At 39.4% G+C, this 14,664-nt stretch overlaps 1 protein-coding gene across 6 annotated transcripts in view; it reads left to right on the top strand.

Moving 5' to 3' along the window:
- Nucleotides 1-14,664, top strand: part of LOC106091098 (protein cappuccino) — a 321,527-nt gene that overhangs the window by 204,359 nt on the left and 102,504 nt on the right. For all 6 annotated transcript variants that reach the window (XM_059366105.1, XM_059366107.1, XM_059366104.1 and 3 more), the window contains one exon: nt 13,908-14,459. In XM_059366105.1, the coding sequence (XP_059222088.1) occupies nt 13,908-14,459 (552 nt within the window). The remainder of the gene's footprint in view (nt 1-13,907; nt 14,460-14,664) is intronic.

Here is a 14,664-nt window from a genome sequence, read left to right as displayed (position 1 = left end):
CTATCCTCGTATTCAGGCCCCATTTCGAGCCTACGACCCGTTTACATAGTGCCCAACATCTTTGAGCCTTCTCAGTACGCTGTGACACTTCCAATTAAGTTTCCTATTTAAGTTCACTCCTAAGTATTTGACCTGGTCAGACATCGAAATCGTTTTATTGCGAAAACGTGGTGCGTCAAATTGAAGTAAGTCTTCACTTTTGAATAGACGAAGACAGGCAGCACATACGTCTCTGATAAAAGCAATTCTGATCCAAAAATGCCAATCAACAAAAATTGAAGTCTCATTCCTCTACTTGCTTTGGCTTCATATGGCACTTATCTGAGTAGTGTTCATTTGCAACATCACATGATGTCCGTCTACCAAATTGAAAATCACATTCACTGAACGATTACTAAAACGTTCGTGGATCTTTCACGCTGTTGTATTTGTGCGTGTGTTTCTAGATAACTTTGTTTTTATGTGGCATGCGATACAGACAATTGCTTGGGCCAACGTGGATATTGAGTGCCAATTTTTGGGTAGCCTGCAGTTCTATGATCCTTACACATCAGCCACTATCCGTTATTGGTTATTTAATCGCCTTTTTTGGGCGTGCCCTGGCCACTTCTTCCTTATATTGGGTTGCCTAAAAAGTAATTGCGGATTTTTTAAAAGAAAGTAAATGCATTATTAATGAAAACCTAGAATGAACTTTAATCAAATATATAATTGCCATTTTGTTCGATAACCTTTTGCCATCTTCCTGGCAAATTTAGTATTCCACGCTCATAGAACTTCTGGCCTTTATCTGCAAAAAATGAAACAAGTGCGATTTTATAGCCTCATCATTGCCGAAAGTTTTACCATTTAAGGAGTTCTGCAAAGATCGAAATAAATGGTAGTCTGATGGTGCAAGGTCAGGGCTATATTTAAAAACGGATCGAATTCATTGCGTTTAAGGTGCATATCATAAGCGTTGATTCGGTTTGTTAAATGAATTTCTTTCAATACATGTGGTACCCATATTAAAATTGACGCCAAACAAAGAAATGTAAACATAATTTCGCGCACTTTTTTTCTAAAGCAAGCTAAAAGTAACAGCTGATAACTGACAGAAGAAAGAATGCAAATACAGAGTCACAAGCCGTTGAAAAAATTTGTCAACGCCGACTATATTACTACTATATTACCGACAATTACTTTTTTGGCAACCCAATAGCTCCAATAGCATAGCAATTCTTTTCTTTTATCCTTTGTTTGCCTAAAAAGAGATACGGGAAAAAGATCTCTTATAAAGCTTCCACCATGGATTGCATGGTGAAAGGTATATAAGATTCGGCCCGGCCTAACTTAGCACACTTCTACTTGTTTATTATTATATCTCCCCCATAGTATCAGGGTATACTAATTTCGTCATTCCGTTTGTAACTTGAAATATTTGTCTAAGTCGTTGGGGTCTGGGTACTCCATAAAAGGGAACTCTTGGTATATTCTGAAATCTTTCTTCAGCAGATGCTAAGGATATTAGGCACAATTTGAAGCGGATGCCATAAAAACCCTGCCCTAAAAGCCCAAAAAAAATTAGGTTAGGCTACGTTAAACATTTTTCATTAAATAATAATAGGCTTCATCGAAGTTATCGCATCCCCTTTATTTGATTCCCCTACAATATCGCTCAGTCGTCGAGACAATGCATGTGTTTTATGACACTAAAGAGTGTGGAACAGCAAAGAGCACGAACACCACACCTGCCAGGAGACAATATTGTATGACACATGAACAGGTATCCGCAAATATGTCGCATCTCAGCTCCCTTTGCCTGGGTGCAATGCCCTCTAAAGATGCATAAACTTATAGTTTATGGTATTATTGGCGAACACCATAAATTGCTTTTCCATCCCATAAATATATATTATGTACCTTGCCAAATGGGAAAAATGGCTGTTTTTAATATTGTTGCTGCCAATAAAACCATATAAAAGGAATGAAAAGGAAGTGTCACATGATACTAGAAATGGGTGCTCTGGGCAATGTATGTCCATGTTTGTATATGATAATTATAGAAAGGACCTTTGATAGTTCTCAAAACAACAGTCAAATCTAAGACACATAGCGAAGCCCATAGTTTAGAATGTTGGCCTGTCGAGGCGAACGACTGTCTTCGAAATCTCCAATAATGTTGGAGAAATTTGCTAATTTTTCGTCTTGTAAAACTTTTCGAGATAACTGTTTCGCTCTGTGGGAGTTATGGGTTTGATTTTCAACAGATGCTTTGATCTGCCGCTGGAAAGTAATCTAATTCTGGTTTTAAAATGGACTAAAAGCTTTCACTAAGAAAGTATTTTTGCACTTGCCGTTTTAACCTAACTTAACATATATGCACATTAGGGTGGGTTTATTTATATGGATAAAAAAAATCTTATTGGAAAACGTAATCCACTTTAAATTGTGAGAAAAATCTACGAAGAAAATATGTATGTATAGTCCGATTTTCACTCATATTACTGCTAAAGGGCATTGTTACCAAGCTTTGGCGTAAGATGTTTCGATGAATAGACAGATGTCCAATTAAGCAGCTTTATCTCTGTCAGCAATTGCGAATTGAGAGCTTAGTAGTGATATTTTAAAAGAGTAAGTTGCTCTTGCCATCCACCACCCCTGATTCATGGCACCTGGTGGTCGAATCTTGAATGTATTATCTTGGTCTTTACCAAGAAATATTATCGAAAGTTCAATTAATTTTGGATAGTCCCGTCATTAAAACCGTTGTAGGAGAGAGCACATGGTAGTTAGTAGCACCAGATTTCAACATTGAATGATTCATACGACCACATGGTTGTCACTCGATCAAAACACGAGAAACCAAATAGATCAGGTTGTGTTAGATGGAAGGCATTCAACCCGCGGGTTAGATGTACGATCGATGGGCTCGATTCTCATCATTACCTTTTTGCAGCAAAGGCTCGCACTAGTCTGAGCATGGCGATAAAAGTACTATCTGCAAATACAATAGTACTAAGCTGCAAATACAATAGATGGCAACGGCATACTCCACTCGACTGACGCAACTGCTTGATGATAGCACAAATTATTCCCAATGATAAAACCCTCCAATCAACCTGCACCAAATGAAGGAGAGGTATCGGGAGAAAATGAGAGAGGAGAAACCCCTACTGATAAGCTTCAGCTTGTCTGCGAGATCTGACTAGAAGAACGCACACCCGACGATTGGAGCCTTAGCATACGGACGGAATGTGCGAACTACAGAGGAATAAGTCCACTTTCCATCGCATACAAGATACTCACGAGCGTACTGTGTGAAAGATTAAAACCTAAAGTCAATAAGATAATTGGGCCCCATCAAAGCGGCTTTCGACCTGGTAAATCCACCACAGACCAAATTACCACCTACCACCTCTTTGTTGACTACAAAGCCGCTTTGGTATGTCTGAGTTTGGTATCCCTGCAAAATTAATAAGACTGTGCAGGATGACACTTGCTGAAACACATTCCTCAGTAAAAATAGGAAAGAACCTCTCCGGACCATTCAACACAAACGAGGTTTCAGACAAGGAGACAGCCAAAAGTGTGACCTCTTTAATATCCTTGCAGAGAAGATTATGCTGATGTGAATAGCTATGGCACACTAGTCACAAGAGAACACATGCTACTCGCCCATGCCTACGACATCGACATTATAGGTCGGCCACCGGAAGTAGTAACTGCAGTAGAAAGATTCGACAATTACCGACAATTACTTTTTGGGCAACCCAATATTTGCGTCATGGGACCAAAATTTATCCACTCATTCCTTAGCATATGGTTTATCTAGTCTCTAAGGATCTGGTCCACCCGGTACCGGTCTACGGATTGGATCTGTGTGTCGGTCCGCACATTGGTAAAAGCCCCTTCCATGTCACTGCATACCACCAATATCACAACTGCATACCACCAGTACGTCTTGGCATCGTAGGATTCTTCTATTTTATGCACAACCTCCTGCAGGGCAGTAACCACCGACCCTACCTTGACAAAGGTATTTTGTTTGTATTTAAGCAGTTCGCTGGATGACCTACTCTTTATTATGGTATCCACAATACGTTCCATGGTTTTGAGTAGAAAAGACGTAAGGCTTATAGGTCTTTAGGCCTTTGGTGTCGCGTAACTTGCTTAGACGGGCTTGGGTATAAATAACACCTTGTCTCTTGCCAGGCTTTCGAAGTATATGCAAGTTCAAGACACGGTGTGAAAATAGTGGCCAGATGGCGCGTCAGATTGTCGGCCTCCTTCTGTAGTAACGCCGGAAACGTTCCATCAGGTCAGAGTGACTTAAATGGTTTGAAGCTCCTGAAGGCTTCCTTTATTAACAATTCCGTAATGATAAGCCTTCGATCACCCTTATTATTCCACGTTTCTGGTGTCTCCGTGAGTGCCGTCGTATCCTGGGGAAAATGTGTTTTCATCAAAAGCCTCAACATGTCCTCCATTGTCTCTGCCCTCATTCCCATGTTGTTTTTTAACTTTTCAGTTTGGAAATGGGTTTTTAGAGAAACTTTTTCATCTTGGCGGCGTCATTTACGCTATCGACATGCTCACAGAAAAGCTTCCAGGAGGCACGTTTCACCTCTCTGGTGGATTATTGTATTCCCTGAGCCGTGTATAGTACACATCCCGCTTTTTTATGGTTTTTAGGACGTGCTCTGTTGTAAAGTCTGCGGACCTATTTTCCAATGTTGCGAATCTCCCGGTTATCCAGGGTTTTCTTGGGCTGATTTCTTTTTTCGAAGAGGAGAACTATCTTCGAACGACTCCACTATCCTGTTGACATTGTCTTCAATGTCTTCTATGCTAGGACAATCTAAATTATCTTGCCCAAGTCTACTTCTGATTAGTCTTACGAATTTTGTCCACTTGGTTTTCAACTTATTACAGAAGCTTATCGAATTCGGCGCTGGCCGCGCTATTCTAACCTAATGTAGCGATGGTCCGATAAGGAGTGCATGGAGACTCTCCCATCCTGAACTTCATCGATTAGATTTTCACAACATATTGTCACATCTAAACCTCCTCCTTAATCCTATTAACAAAGGCTGCGGCGTTACCAATATTAAGTGTTATTAGGTCGTTATTACTTCAAGAATTCTGCCATGGCATGGTCACGCTTATTAATATTGGTATTACCCTACGACATATAGTGAGAGTTCGCATCGCACCCTATTAGTACCACATTTCCAGCCTGTTTTGCTTTCCTCATTTGTCGTTGCAGCTCGTTGGTGGCCGTGTCGGAGAGTCCAAAAGGCAGATAAAGTGATGTCAGGTATGCTCTGCCATCTCCCAGTCTCATCGCTGTTGCATCTGACGTTGACTCTGGGGAAACATATAATTCAAATGTTTATGACAAATAACGTAGGTCCCTCGCTTCGGTGGAGGTACATCCGGACGACCTCAATCATTGGTCCTCCAGTAAATGGGCATCTTGGGTGTAGGTAATGGTATCATCGTCTGCTCCCCGTTCTTTAGCCTATATTGAGTTTCCTGTCACTATACTGTCTGATGTTTTAATATTAGGATCCTTGTCTTCCGAATCATGAGAAAGTCGGCAATGGTTCCATTGTCGGCTCCCTGTTCGTTAAGCTGCATTGAGTTTCCCTTCACTGCACCGCCGTTGATGGTACCATCGTCGAGTTCCGTGTTCGGTAGACTGTGTTGAGTCTCCCGTCCCTGCATTGTCTGATTTTTTTGCATTAGGATCTTTGCTTCTCTTAGTCTTCACAATATTGAGAGAATCGGTTATTGGCCCGTCGTCGGCCCCCTGTTCGTTAGACAGTATTGAGTGCCCTGCCACTGCACCGTCCGATGGCTCAATATGAGGATATTCGTCTATCCTAGTCTTCCCAATCTTGAAAAAGACGGGTACGTAGTACGCCATGGCTTCAGTCTTAGCCAAACTTGTCATGGAGACTTGATCAAAGCCCACCATAGGCAGAGTTCCTCTTTCCTACTCCTCCCTGTGGAAAACCTCCCATTTTTCCACGACCAAATCTTAGTTTTGCTTGTTTGAAACTTCCATCATGCGTTCCGTTTCGGATTTTACCGCCATCACCCTTGCTGGAGTTTGTCCATCATTTTCACATTGGCGAGCTTTGCGCGAAAGTATCCGCACTCTCTGGGGCGGAAGTATCCGCAAGTATCCGGAAGTATCCGGTATCAATACATTCAGCTGACGGAAAGCGAAGCGTTAAGATGACCCCTCTTTACACGGACTTCCTTCAGAATTCAACACATGTTCGAAAACCCGTTCGTTTACCAGATGATGCACTTGGGACCGATGATCTGGTGCAATCCTACCGGATGCACAGCCGATATTAAAGACTGCATAAGTCAGCTCATCTCTGTTGTGCTTCCTTGCAAATTTGGCGTAAAAGGGCAGCTCCTTACCTTTCTCCGCGACCATCTTTCCCATCCGAGATAGCTGGGGCTTGCTTTTGGAAGTTAAAGTCCTCCTTGAAGGCTTAAGGGCCATGGGCGCTTCCTTCGTTCCTGTTCCTACTTTGTTTCCCTCCGTAGGACACAGTCTGAAGTCTCCATTACGGGAGGGCTGGCTTGGTCTTCGCAGAGTTCTTGAAAGCTGGGAGCTCTATTTCGTCTACAGCGTCTTGACAGCTCTTCGGGAGATCTGATTCTCTTTACAGCTTCCGTAAAAGTGTCTGGGATGTCAGTTCTATCCCTTCCAGCATCATACAGTTTCGTCCTATTGCAGTGCTGGTGCATACACCTCCTTTGGAGTCCATTTTAAACCTACTCCTGAAAAGCTTTAAAATTTTTTCGTTATATGTTCCTATTCCGAGCAACGGACGGCTACATACTACATATGACTATTGGTAAGTAAGGTTCGACAAGCAGTAGAAGTTTTGGCAGAGTGCTGGAATTGTGAGTGGAGGAACCTTTAAATACACTAAAATTATCTAAGTCAGTCTGTTCAACAGACTGCATTTACAACCCAAGCTAACCTTACAGAACTTTTACTGAGAAAATAATTTTCAGTTTTGTCTTGGAACCTAGAAACTGTGTATTTCATTCGGTGTAATGTGCCCAAAATTATTCTCATTCTCAGGTATGTATTTTTCACCAGTTCTATAGGCTCGTAATTCATTTTGGCTTTGTTTGGTTAACAGTAGGATTGTTATTCATTCCGTTGTTGAGTGGGGCGGTCGGCAAGACGGTCATGTTTGAAAGTTTAATTTTAATTAAAATAAGTTGTTTAGAATGCATAGCATAAGCGCGTCCATGCAAATAAACGACACTCGCGGGATTTTTGGTGGAATACAGAACGGTGCACGCGAATCTCGTTCACATTTCTCTTTTTGTTCCTTTTTTTGTGCTACAGCAGCACATGCACACCACGTACCCAACTCATTTTTTGCTTCGTCAAAAATTGTTGAGGATTTCTTTCTTAGATAATGTGACCGGTGCCTTGGGAGGCTGTAAGGTTGTGTTGTCATGGCAGTAGGCATGATTGAATAATAAACCGTCACTTGGACTTACTGAAAGAATTTAAAACTCAACCCTACTCCACCATTCCCCCAGCTAACTCAAAGCTTTAAAAGTGTGGTTGAAGGTATTTCGGCAACCGGGCCCAAAATAAATTTTAAAATAAATGTCAAGAAACCCATTCACAAAAAAATTAAAAGCATACAAAAAATGTTCATAACCAAATAAGTTGCGCAGGGGACAGGTGCGGGTCGGCATTCCGACGAACATGGTTATGATGATGATGATGCTGCCAACATCGCTTGCCTTCAAAGTTTACACTGTAACCCTTGTCCAAAGAAAATCAATGACCCATTAACAATATTGTACTTATGATTAACACCTGAAGAAATACTAAGTCCTTTTCAATTTTTTTAAAAGCAAAAAAAAATTAAAATAGAATTTATGGAAGTATATTCAATTAAACAACCAAAGGAAAAAAAGTTTGATTTTAAAAATCATCCCCCTGTTTAATTGACTTACTATTATGGATGTCGGTTTGGCGAATTAATGAACGACAATATTTTTTTCCCCTGAAGGAATCAACCTCAATTATTAATTTAATCAATATTCACGATAATAACGTCAGTGAAAAAAATTAAAAACTTTTAATTAAGAAATTATTTTATTAAAACAACGCACAGTGGGGTGTGAAAAAAATTAGTGGAAATAAGTCTGCCATTTTTGAATCGATAAGGACATCTTCACGAAATTTTATATGGTTTTAGCTAAGCTAAGTTGGTAGGGGATGATTGAATCAAAAAGGGGTCAGGCCCTCTACGTTCCCGAAAATTTGCAAATCGATCTTTGAAATTTAATAACGCTTGCTCTATTCATTCATAAATTACAGACTGATTTTTACTTCTTTTAAGTCTTCTGAATATGTAATTTGTCAAGAATGTACAGGAAAATCGCCGAGGTGTCCACATTGAGTAGCAATATTTGCGCATATTTTAAAATATTTAATACATAAAATACACCCAGAGAAATTTGTTAGTTAAAAAAGATTGCTATAACAAAAGAAAATCTGCTGAAAATGGCACTGCAGTAATTTTTCGCTAAAACAACGAACATTTTCCGCTGTTTTCAATGATAAAAAGTTGAAAATAGCCTAAATTTTTTTTCTTTTTCTTTAATTTAAGGGACATAAAGAGTAAAATTTTTTCCAATCTTCTGCAGTTTAATAATATTTTGACGATTTGTAAAACAGCAAACAAAATACCTACTAAAAATTGCAATTTTGCTTTTAAACAAAAAATTTACGCCTGAAATTGCCAAAAACTTATATTAATATACAGCAAATGCTGTAATTATTGTTAGGTTACGTTGAAAAGATGGTGCGCATATAAATCCTACCCATGCTTCTATGGACATACACCTAAGACAGTAATCGGCTTGTTATGCGCTCTAAATACTAAAAAAGTTACCTCGAAAAAGAAAATCTGAGCTAGGAATTCCGTACTATGTACAAAATCCTTAATTGTTTTCCATGCCAAGTTGATTCATGTGTGGTATTGTGTCTTCACCTAAGTGGCGGTATCTGTTAGACGCGAAAGCCGGGCACTGAAAGGAAATCCTCCTCCGTTCGTCCGTCCATCTGTCGAAATCACGATAGCAGTCGAACGCATAAAAGGTAGCCGCTTGAAATTTTGCACAAATACTTCTCAGTGATGTAGCTCATTGGGGATTACAAATGGGTCATATCGGTTCAGATTTAGATATAGCCCCCACATAAACCGATCCCTCGATTTGACATCTTGTGCCACTAGGAGCCTTAACTTCCATCCCCTTTCGCTAAAATTTGGAACAAAGACTTGTGTTATGACTTCCAGCATCCATGCCAAGTATGATCTGAATCGGTCTATAAACAGATATAGCCTCCATATAAACCGATCCCCGGTTTTAACTTCTTGATCGGTCATGCAAAATTTCAGCCAAATCCGATAGACTCAAAAAGTCTATTCGGGAGATCGGTTTATATGACGGCTATATTAGGATATGGACTGATAAAGATTATACTTGGCACATATGTTGTAAGTTGTACCAGAACATTTCATGCTAAATTTGAACCAAATCGGATCGACCATACCTGGCACAGTTGTAGGATGATACCAAAACACCACGTGAAAAATTTCAGCCAAATCGGATAAGAATTGCGCCCTCCAGAAACTCAAGAAGTCAAGACCCAAGATCGGTTTATATGGCAGCTATATCAAAACATGGACCGATTTGGCCCATTTACAATTCCAAAAAATGTAAAAAGTATTTGTGCAAAATTTTAAGGGCCTAGCTTTTTTCCTTCGAAAGTTAGCGTGCTTTCGACAGACGGACGGACATGGCAAGATCGACTTTAAATGTCATGACGATCAAGAATATGGGGTCTTGGAGGCTTATTTCGAGGTGTTATAAACGGAATGACGAAATTAGTATATCCCCATCCTATGGTGGACGGTATAAAAATAATAATATGAATGGCTAGTGCCAATTGGAATAGAGTTGAATCGGTCTATATGACATGAACATGAATCGGACTATAATTGGATATAGCTGCCATAGGGACCGATAAAAAAAAATTTACGAGATATAATGACTATGATCCTTTATGTAGTGTATGGAAAAAATCGATGGTAGTCGTATAATAAATGTTTCATTATTATTATCTCGGAGGCCACCGTAGCGCAGAGGTAAGCATGTCCGACTATGACGCTGAACGCCTGGGTTCGAATACTGGCGAGACCATCAGAAAAACAATTTTCAACAGTGGTTTTCCCCTCCTAATGCTGGCAACATTTGTGAGGTACTATGCCATGTAAAACTTCTCTCCAAAGAGGTGTCGCACTGCGGCACGCCGTTCGGAATCGGCTATAAAAAGGAGGCCCTTGATCATTGAGCTTAAACTTGAATCGGACTGCATTCATTTATATGTGTGAAGTTTGCCACTGTTCCTTAGTGGAATATTCATGGGCAAATTTGCATAAACCGATCTCCTGATTTGAGTTCTTGAGCCCCTAGAAGCCGCAATTTTTGTCCGATTGGCTTAAGTTTTGAATGTAGGGTTCTGTTATGACTTGCAACAATTGTGCTAAGTGAGGTTCTGTTCTGATTTCCAACAACTGTCCAAATCGGTCTATAACCTGATATAGTTCCCATACAAACCGATCTCCCGATTTGACTTCTAGAGCCCTTACAAGCCACAAATGTTGTCCAATTTGACTGACATTTTGAACATAGTGTTCTGTTATGACTGCTAACAACGGTTCAAATCGGTCTATAATCTGTATAGCTCCCATCAGGAACGTAACAATTTTAATGATTTTTTTAAGAACTAAATTTCAGCGAAAAACTCTCTAAAGATATTTTCACCTCGAGATTATTTTTTAAACCCGAAATCTCAATAAAGTTTTGCATTTTGAGACACTGCATTTTGCATAAACATTTTTAAAGTCTCTTTATCATACTAATCTGTCCCAAACAACATTTTCCTAAAATTTTTTCTGTAGCCAAATTTCAATAAATATTTTTAAAGACAAAATATTAACCCATTACGCCTGACCCACGATTCCGTTGTCCGATTTTGATGAAATTTTATATATTCATAATTTAGAGAATTTATATTGACGTAGCAATTTTTATACCCTCCACCATAGGATGGGGGTATACTAATTTCGTCGTTCTGTTTGTAACTACTCGAAATATTCGTCTGAGTAAAGTATATATATTCTTGATCGTCGTGACATTTTATGTAGGTCTAGCGATGACCGTCCATCCGTCTGTCCGTCTGTCTGTCGAAAGCACGCTAACTTTCGAAGGAGTAAAGCTAGCCGGTTGAAATTTTGCACAAATACTTCTTATTAGTGTAGGTCGGTTGGGATTGTAAATGGGCTATATCGGTCCATGTTTTGATATTGCTGCCATATAAACCGATCTTGGTTCTTCACTCCTAGAGCCTCTAGAGGGCGCAATTCTTATCTGATTGGAATGAATTATTATCCGATGTGCCTGAATTTAGAGAAATTTTTTCGTTTGATTTTTGGGATATAAAAAAGGCCGACTTTCGACAAGCCAATTTTCTTCCCAAAACATGACAGGAAAATTTTTAGTAACTTGTCTTTAATCTAATGCAACTTTCATTACGATACCTCTTTCCTAACTCGAGCTGGAATTTTTCTTCTCGGGTATTTTTTGTCGTTAATGGGTTAATGGAATTTTTTAAAAGGCTGTATCGCAATGTATTTTTTTTTTTTCAAAAGATATATTTTTTTTGTTGTAGCTACATTTTCATATGGAGTTGGCGATCCTCATCAATCTCCTGTAGGTGAGCAAGTTCGCTCTGGTCTTTACGAACGATCGCCGCGGGAACATGATGGCCATTGGTTATTTAAAGGCACCGAACTCGCCTTGTCATAACGAGCATCAGAGGCACTCATTATTTGTGCAAGAGCCGGTGCCGCCCGGCCTCTCACTAAGAATCTCCGCTCGATAACGCTGATTGTCAGAGACTGCAGTTGCAGCAAGTTCGCATCGAGCATCCACTATCCGCAATCTGTGGACGCGCCCGGTAGCTCGCAGCTAAGCTTCTCGTGACAGTAAAATTTGGAAAAAAAACAAATTTTAATCAAATCAGCAATGAAATGAAAAATTTAAAGGAGTTATCACCATGATTAATTTACATTTTAAAATAATTATTTCAAATAAAACCATTTCGTTTTTATACCCTACACCACTACTATGGTACAGGGTATTATAACTTAGTGAATTAGTTTGTAACACCCAAAAGGAAGAGTGATGGACCCATTGATAAGTATACCGATCGACTCAGAATCACTTTCTGATTCGATTTAGCTATGTCCGTCTGTCTGCCTGTCTCTCCGTCCGTCTGTCTGTCCGTCTGTCCATATTAATTTGTGTGCAAATTACAGGTCGCAATTTTCATCCGATCGTCTTCAAATTTGGTAAGGGTATGTTTTTCGGCCTAGAGATGAAGCCTATTGAAATTGGAAAAAATCGGTTCAGATTTGGATATAGCTCCCATATATATTTTCGTCCGATTTGGAGTAATACAGCAATAAAATAGTCATTTGTCAACCGATTCTCTCGAAATTTGGAAGGAAGGATTTTCTTATGACTCTCAATATTACTGGTGAATTTCATAAAAGTCTGTTCAGATACATATATATATCGCCCGATTTTCACTCCTAGACCCACTGCAAGCGCATTTATTGATCAATCTTCCCAAAATTTTGAACAGCTTTCCTCGACGAATTTCACAATATCCATAAAGTTTGGTCGAAATCGGTTCAGATTTAGATATAGCTCCCATGTATTTGTTCGTCAGATTTTGGATAATTTGTTGTCATTTGTCAACCGTACTTATTGCATTTTGAACATATTTACTTTGCTCGAAATTTGATATAGGAATTTTAATAATCTATCTGGATACATTAAATTTGTTTCAGAATTAGATTTGGCCTCCCCTTTTGTGTTTAAAGGGTAGGTGTAGGGTATTATAAAGTCGGCACTGCCGGACTTTTGCCTTTCCTTACTGGTTTTTTTCTTGGAATTCAATAATTCACAATACAGTATTTAAGGCAATTGATACGGAGCTCAAAGTGAGTTAGGATCGAAATCTATCAGTCAATAGCAAGCCACATTGATTCTGGTAGAAATTTATTGGTTCCGTAGGCTTTCCTCGTGGTGTTGGACACAGTGAAACATTTTTCAAACAAGTTTATAATTTCTTTTTTTCAATTATTGATTTCCTTTAAAAAAATCTTTGTACAGTGGAAGGATTACGATGAAAATATCTTAATACCCACCTTAAGTAAGGAAATGTGTTAAAATAATATTAGACGGTAGACTTTTATCAATGAGAGCAAGTTTTATATTACACTTACCGTTGTCAAGTAAAAATTATTATTATCTCCAATAAATTAAAGCAAAACTTTAGGACTTATAAAGCATATTCGGCAATAGTTTGATGCTATTCTTATCGCCCTTCTTTTCCATCCAAAAGGATTTTCGATCGATTTTAATTAAGTTCGATTATACTTGTTCGGTTCGTGGAAGCTTTAATTTTTACCGGTTTAAGAGAAGTTTGGTATGTGGAATACAATTATGCCCTTCAATTAAATTTATTTTGTATAAATTGTTAGCAGAATCCACGGTGGTGGGTTCCCAAGATTTGGCCTGACCGAACTTAGCGCACGCTTTTGCTTGTCAGTATTGTTATGCACAGATCAATTATTTAAAATTTAAACAAAGAGAGACAAGATTTTGTTAATTTTTATTTTTTTTTGCATAAACAGTAATCAAAGACCAAAGCCTTTTCATCCTATTCTACTTGGAAAAGGTTGACGACAAAATTTGCTTAAAACTGTTCTATTCTTTACTTTCAGCTTCAACTGATGCCAAACATTTGCCAAGTTTACAATCATCTTCATCAACACCTTCGTTATCTTCGTTACATTCGCATACAGCAGCAACTGCCTCCGCCAATGCCGTAGCCACGACTTGCACGGAAACCCAATCAACCGTTATAATTTCATTTAAATCATCCCAAACACCTGTTCTATCTCAGCCAACATCAGCAAGTGCTACTGCACCACCCACACCTTCAAACGAAACACTGACTTGCCACGAATTTGTGGCATTGAACAATGACGCTAATGCTGAACTCGCTATACCACCAACGACAACTCTATCAAATAGCCTCATTGGAGCAACGACAAGCCAAATGGGATCACCTTTGCCCCCGGGCACGCCACGCAACAATGTCCTTAAGAAAGTTGCCTCCTTTACGGCAGAGAAGGCTGCGGTTGGCAGTGCCGGTAAAATCAATAATGGCGATAGCAACTCCGGCATGGCGGGACCATTGGAAAGTAACGGCTTGAGACGTTCATCATTTGTGCCCGAGAAGTTAAGCTTCGCTGCATATGAAAAGTTTGAAGGTAAGTGACGTATGCCACATTGGCTTCCCTATTTCACTCCCCAGCTGCAGCAACCTAAAAGTTTTCATGTCTTCTTAGACACTTGGTTCAATAGCAGATGTCAGCCATGGTGGTAACGCCACCACTATTCAGCAAAACGCACAGCCAATTGATATATCACACAGGAGCGCACATAGGGTAAACAAATTTCTGGCGTCCCTGGGGC

The sequence above is a fragment of the Stomoxys calcitrans genome, chromosome 3 (assembly GCF_963082655.1).
Source record: "Stomoxys calcitrans chromosome 3, idStoCalc2.1, whole genome shotgun sequence".
NCBI classification, from domain to species: domain Eukaryota; kingdom Metazoa; phylum Arthropoda; class Insecta; order Diptera; family Muscidae; genus Stomoxys; species Stomoxys calcitrans.
The sequence above is the reverse complement of the archived record's forward strand: the minus strand, read 5'-3'. Positions and strand labels throughout refer to the sequence as shown.